Source organism: Octopus sinensis, linkage group LG10, assembly GCF_006345805.1.
Source record: "Octopus sinensis linkage group LG10, ASM634580v1, whole genome shotgun sequence".
Classification (NCBI taxonomy): domain Eukaryota; kingdom Metazoa; phylum Mollusca; class Cephalopoda; order Octopoda; family Octopodidae; genus Octopus; species Octopus sinensis.
The window spans coordinates 20,139,268-20,152,182 of NC_043006.1; the positions used below are offsets into that span (position 1 = coordinate 20,139,268).

General features: G+C 40.7%; 1 protein-coding gene across 1 annotated transcript in view; it reads right to left on the reverse strand.

The window, feature by feature from the left end:
* LOC115216659 (tRNA:m(4)X modification enzyme TRM13 homolog) overlaps positions 1-12,915 on the reverse strand; it is a 68,295-nt gene that overhangs the window by 37,712 nt on the left and 17,668 nt on the right. The window contains exons 2-3 of the mRNA XM_029786162.2: positions 4,898-4,944; positions 450-516 (exon numbers count right to left, since the gene is read on the reverse strand). Coding sequence (XP_029642022.1) covers positions 450-516; positions 4,898-4,944 — 114 coding nt within the window. The remainder of the gene's footprint in view (positions 1-449; positions 517-4,897; positions 4,945-12,915) is intronic.

A 12,915-nucleotide genomic window follows, 5' to 3' on the forward strand; every position in this document is an offset into this window, starting at 1 on the left:
ACTATAGCCTCGGGCCGACCAAAGCCTTGTGAGTGGATTTGGTAGACGGAAACTGAAAGAAGCCCGTCGTATATATGTACATATATATATGCGTGCGTGTGTTTGTGTGTCTGTGTTTGTCCCCCTAGCATTGCTTGACAACCGATGCTGGTGTGTTTATGTTCCCGTTACTTAGCGGTTCGGCAAAAGTGACCGATAGAATAAGTACTGGGCTTACAAAGGAATAAGTCTCGGGGTCGATTAGCTCGATTAAAAGGCAGTGCTCCAGCATGGCCGCAGTCAAATGACTGAAACAAGTAAAAGAGTAAAAGAGTAAAAGAATATATATGTATGTATGTATGTATATATCATTTTCCATCTACCAAATATATTCACAAGGCTTGTATACACACACACACACACATATTGTGACTGGGCCATGATTTATAAGAGAGGAAATTCAAACTCACGGGTGGTACCCTTTGTCGTTTGTTACATTTCTTCAAGTGACTGTCCAAGTTATCTTCATACACTGTACTGTAAATCAGAGAGAAAAGAAAATTATATTTACATGTACACTTTAGACACCCAACATGAATTTCAGCCTATAGTGGGACCAAACCATGTCTAACATAATAGCATCACTGCATCACCTTTTCAGTTGTTGTTGCTGTTGTTTAGGTTTAAGTCAACCATGTTTGACCAGGTCTATGATCAAAGTATTCCAGCTGAAATCGTACTATCTTTTATTTCAGGTATATTGTACCTGAAGCTGTATTATCTAAATATAAAGGCAGTGAGCTGGCAGAATCGTTAGCATGCTGGGCGAAATTCTTAGCGGGATTTTGTCTGCCGTTATGTTCTGAGTTCAAATTCCGCCGAGGTCGACTTTGCCTTTCATCCTTTCAGGGTCGATTAAATAAGCACCAGTTACGCACTGGGGTCGATATAGTCGACTTAATCCATTTGTCTGTCCTTGTTTGTCCTCTCTGTGTTTAGCCCCTTCTGGGTAGTAAAGAAATATGTATTATCTAAGTATGTTCTGTTTTAAGACAGCAAAGTGTGATTTGAGGGATATCTAACTGCGTTTTCTAGCAAGCCAAGTATTCCCCTGAAAGAAGCCCATATATATGCATATGAAGAAGTCCATAAATATACATGTATGACTGGTGTAGCAGCACCATAGTCAATTGCTACAAAGGTAAAGGTGATGCTTTAGATAGAAATAACTACAGGGGTATCAAATTGCTGGATCAGGTGATGAAGGTCACGGAGATGGTCATAGCCCAACTAATTAGGGAGAGAGCCCGCTTAGATGAGATGCAGTTTGGGATGCTATATTTCTGGTAAGGCAACTACTGAAGAAATATCTAGCCGAAGATAAACCTCTGTACTTGGAGAAAGCCTTTGACAGGGTCCCCGATCCCTTATCTGGTGGGCAATGCAGAAACTAGGCATAGACGAGTGGTTAGTAAGAGCTGTACAGGGATGCTGTCAGTAAGGTGAGGGTCGGCAATGAGTATAGTGAAGAATTCTGGGATCTTCTCCTTTTGAACGGCAGTTTTCAACACAATTTCTAGTTAACTAAACACTTTTAAACTTCGTAAACTGGTAGAATGTGTTTATAAAACATCATTTTTTCTTGGCTTTATTGAGACAATTCTATAGTTTGTAAGATATTTCCACTTTAAAATCGAGCTTTTCGGCAATTTTAACCAATCAAATACGTCCATTTGGAGTCAAAACATACCATGCTGTATGAATATGTCCCTCAGAAACAGATTGGGTTTATTTACATTTAAGAAGAAAAAAAAGATACCCTTCCCCCACCTAACCCTAACTCTAACTAAACCTAACCCTAAAATAGATTGAAATGCAATAGATCGATACTAGGGCCATAATTATGGGTGACAATTTCATACGACACTGCTACGGAAAATGGGATTTCTAGCGGTGTCGTATGAAATTGTCACCCAAATTATGGCCCTAGTATCGATCTATTGCATTTCAATCTATTTTAGGGTTAGGTTTAGTTAGAGTTAGGGTTAGGGGTGGGGGATGGGTATCTTTTTTTTCTTCTTAAATGTAAATAAACCCAATCTGTTTCTTAAACGAGGGACATATTCATACAGCACAGTATGTTTTCACTCCAAATGGACGTATTTGATTGGTTAAAATTGCCGAAAAGCTCGATTTTAAAGTGGAAATATATTACAACATATAGAATTTTCTCAATAAAGCCAAGAAAAAATGATGTTTTATAAACACATTCTACCAGTTTACGAAGTTTAAAAGTGTTTAGTTAACTAGAAATTGTGTTGACATATGCCGTTCAAAAGGAAAAGATCTGAATATTGGGTAGAAGTAGGGGTTCACCAAGGATCAGTCCTCATCCCCCTCTTATTCACCATAGTCCTCCAGGCAATAACAGAGGAATTCAAGACAGGCTTCTCCTGGGAGCTCCTCTATGCTGATGACCTTGCTCTCATAGCTAAATCATTACCAGAACTAGAGTAAATATTTCAGTTGTGGAAGCAAGGTCTAGAATCGAAGGGCCTTAGAGTCAACATAGCAAAAACCAAAGTCCTAGTAAGTAGGAAGGTGGACAAGTCACAAACCCCTTCAGGTAGATGGCCCTGCTTGATCTGTAGAATAGGTGTAGGTAGAAACCCCATAAGATGTACCCAGTGTAAGCTATGGACAAATAAGACGTGCAGCAATATCAAATGGAAAGTTAACTGTGATGATAGTTTTTGTGTGCGGCAGATGCACAGGGGCAATAAACACCAAAGATGTTCAGAAAACAGATTCCATCACATGCCAGGGCGAGAAACTAGAAGTAGTTGATAGCTTCTGTTACCTAGGTGATCAAGTTTATAGTAGGTGCGGATGCTCTGAGAGTATTGCCACTAGAATAAGAATAGCCTGGGCAAAGTTCAGAAAGCTCCTACCTCTGATGGTAACAAAGGGCCTCTCACTCAGAGTGAAAGGTAGACTGTATGATGCATGTATGTGAACAGCCATGCTACACAGCAGTGAAACATGGGCCATGACTGTTGAGGACATACATAGGCTTGAAAGAAATTAAGCTAGTATGATCTGCTGGATGTGTAATGTCAGCGTGCACACACAATGGAGTGTAAGCACCCTGAGAGAAATGTTGGACATAAAAAGCATCAGATGTGAAGTACAAGAGAGATGACTGTGCTGGTATGGTCATGTGCTGCGTATAGATGAGGAGAGCTAACAGTGGAAAGAATCCGTGGAAGAGAGAGACCCAGAAAGACATGGGATGAAGTGGTGGAGCACAACCTTCAAAAGTTGGGCCTCACAGTGGCAAGGACAAAAGACAAAGACCTCTGGAGATATGCTGTGATTGAGAAGACCTGGCAAATAAAGTGTGATCACAGCCATAGCCTATACCAGTGTTGCATAACCAGCCCATTTAAAAGTAACCTTGAATCATTGGGTGATATGCTTTGCTTGAGAAGACCTATTGAGTCAATCAAAATGAAAACCAAAATCAAATCAAGATCAAAATTAAAATGGAAATTGTAGTTGTGGTCAGTGCCAGTGCTGCCTGACTGGCACCCGTGCTGGTGGCACATAAGCACCATTCAAGTGCGGGTCAATGCCAGTGTTGCCTGACTGGATCCCAAGCCGGTGGCACGTAAAAAGCACCCACTACACTCTCAGAGTAGTTGGCATTAGGAGGGGCATCCAGCTGTAAAAACCTTGCCAGATCAGATTGGAGCCTGGTACAGCCAACTGGTTTGCCAGTCCCCAGTCAAACTGTCCAAGCCATGCCAGCATGGAAAATGGACATTAAATAATGATGATGATATATATATATATATATGGAGAGAGATAGAGAGAAAAGACTAAAGTGTACGTACGCTGCTATATTTATATAAAAAGGAATACCAAATATGGGACAAGAACGCAAAACATCCAGACAGTTAGAGGATACAAAAAAGGGGCAACAAAATAACCAGACAGATGATACAAAAAAACAAGGACAGGTCCTTCGGAGTTTTCTTTCCTCAGTCGAGTTCCAGATTATCTTTGCAATTTCGGCTGCAAGAATGAAAGAATAATGGAGACATACAAAACTTAGATATATATATATGTATATACTCTTTTACTTGTTTCAGTCATTTGACTGCGGCCATGCTGGAGCACCGCCTTTAGTCGAGCAAATCAACCCCGGGACTTATTCTTTGTAAGCCCAGTACTTATTCTATCGGTCTCTTTTGCCGAACCGCTAAGTGACGGGGACGTAAACACACCAGCATTGGTTGTCAAGCAATGCTAGGGGGACAAACACAGACACACACCTACATATGTATATACATATATACGACAGGCTTCTTTCAGTTTCCGTCTACCAAATCCACTCACAAGGCATTGGTCGGCCCGGGGCTATAGCAGAAGACACTTGCCCAAGATGCCATGCAGTGGGACTGAACCCGGAACCATGTGGTTGGTTAGCAAGCTACTTACCACACAGCCACTCCCGCATATGTATTTACATAGAAGAGATCAAAGTGTACGTACACTGCTATATTTATATAAAAAGGAATACCAAAAATGGGACAAGAACGCAAAGCATCCAAACAGTTAGAAGATACAAAAAAGCAAGTCTCACTGTTAGAGAAGCAGAATCATTCATTTCCAATATTCTGTGTGAACATGTCTAGCCATGGGGGAAACAGGTGAGGGTCAGTGACAGAAAAGGAGTCTGGTTGTGGAAAATCTGCATCAAATAAACTCCATCTAATCCATGCAAGCACGGAAAAGTGGATGTTAAATGAAAGAGGGAAGGAAGGAAGGAAGGAAGGAAAGAAGGAAGGACAAACAGATGGGCATAATGGTATATAAAGCTCTGAATGAATACAATGTTATATTGGTCACTTACTGCTTGGAGTCCAAAGGGCAAGGAATCCTCTTTCGTCTTGTTGGGTCCTATTAAAAAAATATATAGAAGACAAACAAATGCAATTACTGGTATATTACAATGATGTGGTGGTCACTAACTGAACAACATAAGCGTCATCAACTACAACATCATGATAACACACTTCACCAAAGTATACTTCAGGTCCCACCAATCTCAAATATTCAATGTCCAGCATCTTAAAACTGTTTCAGTTTAACCCTTTCGTTACCAACCCGGCTGAAACCGGCCTTGGCTCTGAATACAAACGTCTTGTTTTCTTAAGTTTTGAATTAAAATCTTCCACCAAACCTTAGTCACAATTTATGTTCCTAACACTAGTTTAATGATAACTAAGTTCTTTTACTAAATTCTTTGTTATATTTAAAGTTATTGAAAGAAACACAGAGCATCTCAAAATAAATACAGTAACGAAATGGTTAAAAGAGCCAGTTTTGTGAACATTGACCCCCACCATTCTGACAATCTATTTATTATACCAGCTGTAGAAAAACTATGATCTTTGAGGCTCTTAAGCGCATAAAACAATGAATGTTTGTTGATTGCATGGTAGCTATATTTATTGCTACTAGCAGGACCCATGGAAATTTCACAGAACAAAAAAGATTAAGAGAAACTGTTTAACAGAGAAAGGATGGCATTTGAGAGCATAAAGATTAAAATTGTAGTTGAGAAAAAGTTAGTTGACACAGAGGACTGGAAGCCATCTGAATATTGGAAAAACATTACCATTATCATGATTCATGCTGGATATTAAAATGCCAACATTATAACATTATAATGGTGATCGTTACCAAAGTCGCCTTACTGGCACCTGTGCTGGGGGCATGTGTAAAAGGATTCGAGTAAGGTCGTTGCCAGTACCTATTTCTTTATTACCCACAAGGGGCTAAACACAGAGGGGACAAACATAGGTATTAAGTTGATTACATCGTTCCCAGTGCGTAACTGGTATTTAATTTATCGACCCCGAAAGGATGAAAGGCAAAGTCGACCTCGGCGGAATTTGAACTCACAACGTAACGGCAGACGAAATACCACTAAGCATTTCGCCTGGCATACTAACGTTTCTGCCAGCTCGCCGCCGTCGTTGCCAGTACCACCTGACTGGCCCCCGTGCCAGTGGTACGTAAAAAGCACCCACTACACTCTCGGAGAGGTTGGCGTTAGGAAGGGCATCCATCTGTAGAAACTCTGCCAAATCAAGATTGGAGCCTAGTGCAGCCATCTGGTTTGCCAGCCCTCAGTCAAAATCGTCCAACCCATGCTAGCATGGAAAGAGGACGTTAAACGATGATGATGATATCTGCTGTTCAATGCTTTGTGAATATTGTAAAAGCTCCAAGACGTGGCACTGATAGCTGCATGGCTTCCATGTTATGCCTTATAGCTGTGGCCAACAGAAAGCTATGGGCAGCAGGAAGGGAAGCTGTAAGCATTCTGACTGTGTTCACATGCCAGAATTCACCCCACATCTTTGAACAGAGCTTTAGGTTCAATTCAGATGGCTATTTGCAGCTGCCACAGACTGTGGTCAACCCCTGGTTGGAAACAGTTGCCGTTGGAAGGCCATATTTGTGGCAGCAGAATTCAACTCATTGCCATACCTCCAGAAAGAGTCAGAAGTGGTTGTTGGAGAATTTCTATAACTTCACCAGCCCCAATTTCCGATCTCCTTATTTCCTCAGTTGATAATCTCATGGATTTCTATGTGTGGGCCACGGTGGAGAAGGACATCAACCACTTTGCCTGCAACTGAGCTGGTTACCAAGGATCAGAGAGGTGTTGAAAGATCTTCTCAGGAATGCATACACCAGGTTCCAGAGCTATCTTGAGGCTGTAGTGGAAGCTGAGGGTAGCTACTTTGGTTAAATTCTTACCTTCCAACCATAATTGGTATTTTTTCATTTTTCAAATACTTTTATTTTTGGATGAGATACTGTTTTCAATTCCTTTAATGCAAATTGTTGAATTTAGCCCAAATACCCTGTATAGTATGATATATTACATAGGCTAATAAAATATATCTGAAAAAAAAAGGGTTGAAGGTTATCCCAAGCCATAGGCTCATGAGGCTAGTTTACCAGATTCTGTGATGAATATATATTCCCTCACTAGAATATGCTGTGCAGCAACACATAAAAGCACCTGCGCAGTTCCAAGTAAAAGTACCTGTGCAGTGTCACATAAAAGCACCTGTGCAGTGCCACCTGGCACACTCTGTCAAGTGGTTGGTGTTAGGAAGATGCAGCTTCCCAGCCCTGGTTAAACCATCTGAATCATGCCAGAATGGACATTAAATGATGATGATGATGGATGGGATGCCAGTCTGCCATAAACTTACTTGTTCTTGTCATATGAAATTAAGTGTCTTGCTCAAGAACACAATGCCTTGCCTGGTCGAGGAATGTTATGACCATAGGTGCAACACCCTAACCACTAAGCCATGTGTTTCCTCAATAATATATAGTGTGACATATAGTATAAAACATATAGCAAGATACATAGCATATTAGAATATATAGCATGATACATTAAATAGTATAATGCAAGATATAGGGGATGAAGTAAGGGGGAGAGAAAAAAGGAAATTGCCACCAAAGAAAAGCACACTCAGCTAAAGGGAAAACCAGTAATGCTGGTAGAGAGCTCCTTCAAATGTGTAATTGCCACTCCCGTGTGGGCCTCTTCAACCACAGCAGATACTGCACTACCATCAGCAGCTGGCACAAGTGGAGGCGCAATGGTCCAATGGTTAGGGCAGCGGACTCACGGTTTCGATTCCCAGACCGGGCGTTGTGTGTGTTTATTGAGTGAAAACACCTAAAGCTCCATGAGGCTCCGGCAGGGGGTGGTGGTGACCCCTGTTGTACTCTTTCGCCCCAGCTTTCTCTCACTCTTTCTTCCTGTTTCTTGTCCCCGACTTCCTACGCAACCGCTGAGCCTGGATGCGCATTCATCCATCCGTCGATGCTCTTGGTGTCGGGGGTTGACCTGCTTTCTCTTCTGCGGGTCTTACGAATAGCAAAGGACCATGTTTCGGACTTCTCCCAAGAGGATGAAGACCACTTCACTCAACAGCAACAGCTGACACAATTTCTTCAAGTGCAGATCCATGGTCTCTCGAGACCAACAAAAGTCTACTATATACATATATACATGCACACACACATCTACTATATAGATGTGAATGTATGTGGTTTTGTATATTAATTTAGCCTTGTAAAGCTCTGAAACCGTGCATGCATCCTCAAGAAAAATTAATTTGACTTTTAAAATCTTCACCCTAAAGAGGGTGTTGTCCATAATCTTTATATATAAAACTGAAGTTGTGTGAGAGTCTGTCTCCTCCGATTTAGATTCCTAACTACTCCCACATTTTGCGGTGCAGTTTAACCAAAAGCGGGTATCTTATAGTCAGGATTCATCTTGAGCCCTTCTGGGTATTAGTGCGCGTCTACGATGAGTCTACGATTTAAAAAAAAAATTTACCATCATTTTTTTCCCATTTTTTGCTCGGTTTATATAACGGAAGTAACTCTCTAAAAATGCTTATATAGTTATTTCCCTTACAAACCCGAGCAACGCTGGGCGATTCTGCTAGTTAATAATAAAATTATATAATTTTCTACAAGAAGTTCTATAGGTCTTTTTTGCTAAACTGCTAAGTTATGGAGACATAGACACACCAACACCATTATTTTACACAAACACACACTATACATACATACATATAGTGTGTGATAGATTATATAGAATAATACATGTCTGGTTAGTTTTAATAAACTCTGTGTAGTGTCATGTAGCACAGTGAAAATTCAGAAGAAATAGACCTCAAAATTGAAACCAATTTGGTTTTCGAGTGAATGAATGATCAGCCAATAAGTATCTCTTCAGTTGACAATTCACTGTAACAAGAGAAACATTTGATGTGGTTGATTGGTTCTTCTTCAGAAATTATTACTAGTCTCTTGGTGGTCTTAATGATGGTAAAAGGTTAAATGAAGGACACAACTTTTACATTATCTAAATTGTATTTAGTAAGCGAGGTCAATCATCCAAATTAAAATTAAATTATGATTGGTTTTGCTTTCAAAGTTAAATGTCACATGAGCTGAGGTCATGATGACCTTCACAGGCAAAATGACTGTCAGCAATTTTAGAGAATGGGAAAAGCTGGCTAATTTCTTGAGTGTGCATGTGTATGGGGTGGGGATGAATGATGTAGAACAAAATACATGAAGAGCAGCTACATGGTTATTGAATTTGTGTCAACTGACCATAGTCCATTCTCAGCTATAGTGTTCTAAATTCAGACGAAATTGAAGGCTACTCAAGTAGTGATATGAAAACATTTCAGTAATAATAATTTTTACAAGTGCAGGTGTGGCTATGGTGTAAGAATCTTGCATCCCAATAATATGGTAGACAGGAACTGAAAGAAACTCATGAGTGTGTGCATGTGTGTGTGTGAAACTGTGAGTATGTATGTGTGAGAAACTGTGAATGTGTATGTGTGAGAAACTGTGAGTGTGTGTGTGTGTGTGTGTGTGTGAAACTGTGAGTGTGTATGTGTGAGAAACTGTGAATGTGTATGTGTGAGAAACTGTGAGTGTGTGTGTGTGTGTGTGTGTGCATTTGTTTCCCACCATCAAACAACTGGTGTTGATTTGTATACATCTCCCATAACTTAGTGGTTCAGCAAAAGAGACCAATAGAATAAGCAACCACTTAAAAAGTAAGTATTGGGAGTCAATTCATTAATCTTCAAAACTCTTCAAAGAAGAGCCCCAGTATAAGGTTGTAGTCCAGTGACTGAAACAAGTAAAAGATTAAAAAATATACATCCACAGATACACAGTGTTATTGTGGCAGAGGCAGGCTAAGTAGACTCAAGTGGTGCTGGACAACTTTGTGGTGTTGACATTCAGTATAATTTGGTCATAGTAGACTTAAGAGAGCAGCATCCAGAATATTATATGCTTGTAGAAATAAGGATATCATCATCATCATTTAACATCCATGCTGGCATGGGTCGGACAGTTTGACCAGAGCTGGATAGCTAGAGAGCTGCACCAGGATCCAGTCTGATTTGACGTGGTTTCTATAGCTAGACACTCTGCCTAATGCCAACCACCTTACAGAGTGTGCTGGGTGCTTTTACGTGGCATCTCATAGGTGCTTTTATGTAACACCACCCGGGTACTTTTACGTAGCATCGCCACAAACGCTTTTTATGTATATGGAGCAATCTGTGTACAGAAGTTAAAATCCATTGCAAACTTTTTTTAGTTTTAATTTTAATGAACTCAATCCACATTTCAGTCAGTATTGGGTAGCAAGTCTTTCTGGAAAAGTTAACCCAAGAAAGAACACGGTTCTACACTGTCTCAGTTCATCTAGCTGTCAATAAAAGGTACCAGATTATCTGGGAATATTAAATGTAATAGAAAGGTGGCAAGCTGGCAAAATTATTAGCACACCAGGCAAAATGCTTAGTGGTATTTTGTCTGTCTTCATGTTCTGAGTTCAAATTCTGCTGAAGTTGACTTTCCCTTCCATCCTTTTGGGAGTCAGTACCAGTTGAGTACTGGGGTTGATGTAACTAACTTGCCCACCACCCACTGAAATTGCTGGCCTTGTACCAAAATTTGAAACCTGGCATCCGTTGCTAGTGGAGCGCTAAGAGTACCATACGAGTGAGATCGTTGCCAGAGCAACAAGCTGGCCTTCGTGCCGATGGCACGTTAGGCACACCATTCGAGCGTGATCGTTACCGCATCGCCTTACTAGCACTTGTGCTGGTGGCACGTGAAACATTCGAGCGAGGTCGTCACCAGTGCCGCTGGACTGGCTCCTGTGCAGGTGGCACATAAAAAGCACCATTTGGGCGTGGCCGTTGCCAGTACCACCAAACTGGCCCTCGTGCCGGTGGCACGTAAAAGCACCCACTACACTCTCAGAGTGGTTGGCGTTAGGAAGGGCATCCAGCTGTAGAAACACTGCCAGATCAGATTGGAGTCTTGTTTGCCAGACCTCAGTCAAATCGTCCAACCCATGCTAGCATGGAAAGCAGTCGTTAAATTATGAATATTATTTGTAATAGACCAACATTCTGCTTTGTCTTGGTTCGCTAAGCTGTCAGTAATAGTTATCAAATCACCTGGGAATGTTACCTGTGATAGAGCAACACTCTACACTGACTCAGTTCACCTAATTGCCAGTAATAAGTACCAGTTCATCTGGGATTGCTGCCTGAGATAGATCAACATTTTACAGTCTTAGTCTTAGTCGTCAGTAATAGGTAACAAACCTCCATCTGGGAATACTACCTGTGACTGACCAAAAGCCCCTGTTGTTTCAGTGCACCTAGCTGTCACAAATAGGTACCACATCATTTGGGAATGTTACCTAATACAAACTGGTGTCTTATCCAGAGAAAGATTTATTTGCAGACCCAAATAATTGAAGTTGAGCATTGGCCCTTAAAATTTCCTCAGGACTTGAATTAGGAAAACATTTACATTTTTTAATCTACAACAATCAGTAAAGAAGATTATAAAAGACTTTATCTGGATCTAAGTTAACCCTTTAGTGTTCAGATTATTCTGTCAAATGTGATGTTTGTTTATTTAAAATGGTTTGAATTAATCCTGCATTATCTTATAGTTTAGAGATTTCAGTGATGTGATTTTTTAGTTTTAGAATGACATGGTAGGGCTGAGGTGAGAGGCGAGATCTGGTCAGTTTCAATATAAAACAGGTTAAGTATTTTGGCCGGATATGGCCGGTTTGAATGCTAAAGGGTTAAACACAGATCTACAACATTGAGTATGCGAGTTGGAGGGTGTGGCTGCATTGCAAATGGGTAGACCCAATTATCTCTAGTTAAACTTTGCTATGATGGAAACAAAATTGATTTTCATTACATATCAATTATAGGCCAATATTTTAATTATCACTGGATAACATCAAATAAAATCAATTGCTTGAGATTTCACAACTGGTTATAAATCAATGACAGTTTAGGATTTATGATTGCAAAAATATAGGGTTGTAATGGACATTATCTATATAATTGAAGTAATCTGTGGAGGCGCAATGGCCCAGTGGTTAGGGCAGCGGACTCGCGGTCGTAGGATTGCTGTTTCAATTCCCAGACCGGGCGTTGTGAGTGTTTTTTGAGCGAAAACACCTAAAGCTCCACGAGGCTCCGGCAGGGGATGGTGGTGATCCCTGCTGTACTCTTTCACCACAACTTTCTCTCACTCTTTCTTCCTGATTCTGTTGTACCTGTATTTCAAGGGGCCGGCCTTGTCACTCTCTGTGTCACGCTGAATATCCCCGAGAACTACGTTAAGGGTACACATGTCTGTGGAGTGCTCAGCCACTTACACGTTAATTTCACGAGGAGGCTGTTCCGTTGATCGGATCAACCGGAACCCTCGTCGTCATAACCGACGGAGTGCTTCCAATTGAAATAATCTCTATAGTATCAGTCTTATCATTCTTTTGTTTAACATCTGTTTTTCCATGCAAGCATGGGTTAGAGGGACGCTTATTTGAGGCAACCATTTATAGACAGATGCCCTTCCTGTAGCCAAACCATACCTGTTTTTCAAGCAAGGGATTTTTTTTGTTGTTGTTGCTTTATTGGTCTTGGAAAGAGCAGATATACAGAATGTAATGTCAACTCAGTGTTTTCAAAGTTCCAGAACTCCAGATTTTTATGTTACTGGAATAAACAATCTTGTAACTCATTGGTAAAAATGTGTTGATTTGAAAAGGAAAATAAGGGTAGGGAGGGAAGTGCTGCCTCTTCCCACCAATTTTGTTAAAAGGTAGGTGAACGTAGCATGAATGGCCCAAGTGAATGAGCCTATTCTAAGCATGCATCACTAGATCGAGGGTAGATGAAGCAGAGAGGGCACTTTCCCTAGAGGTCAGGGTGATTGTGTTTCTGCTGGGGTTTCCATGAG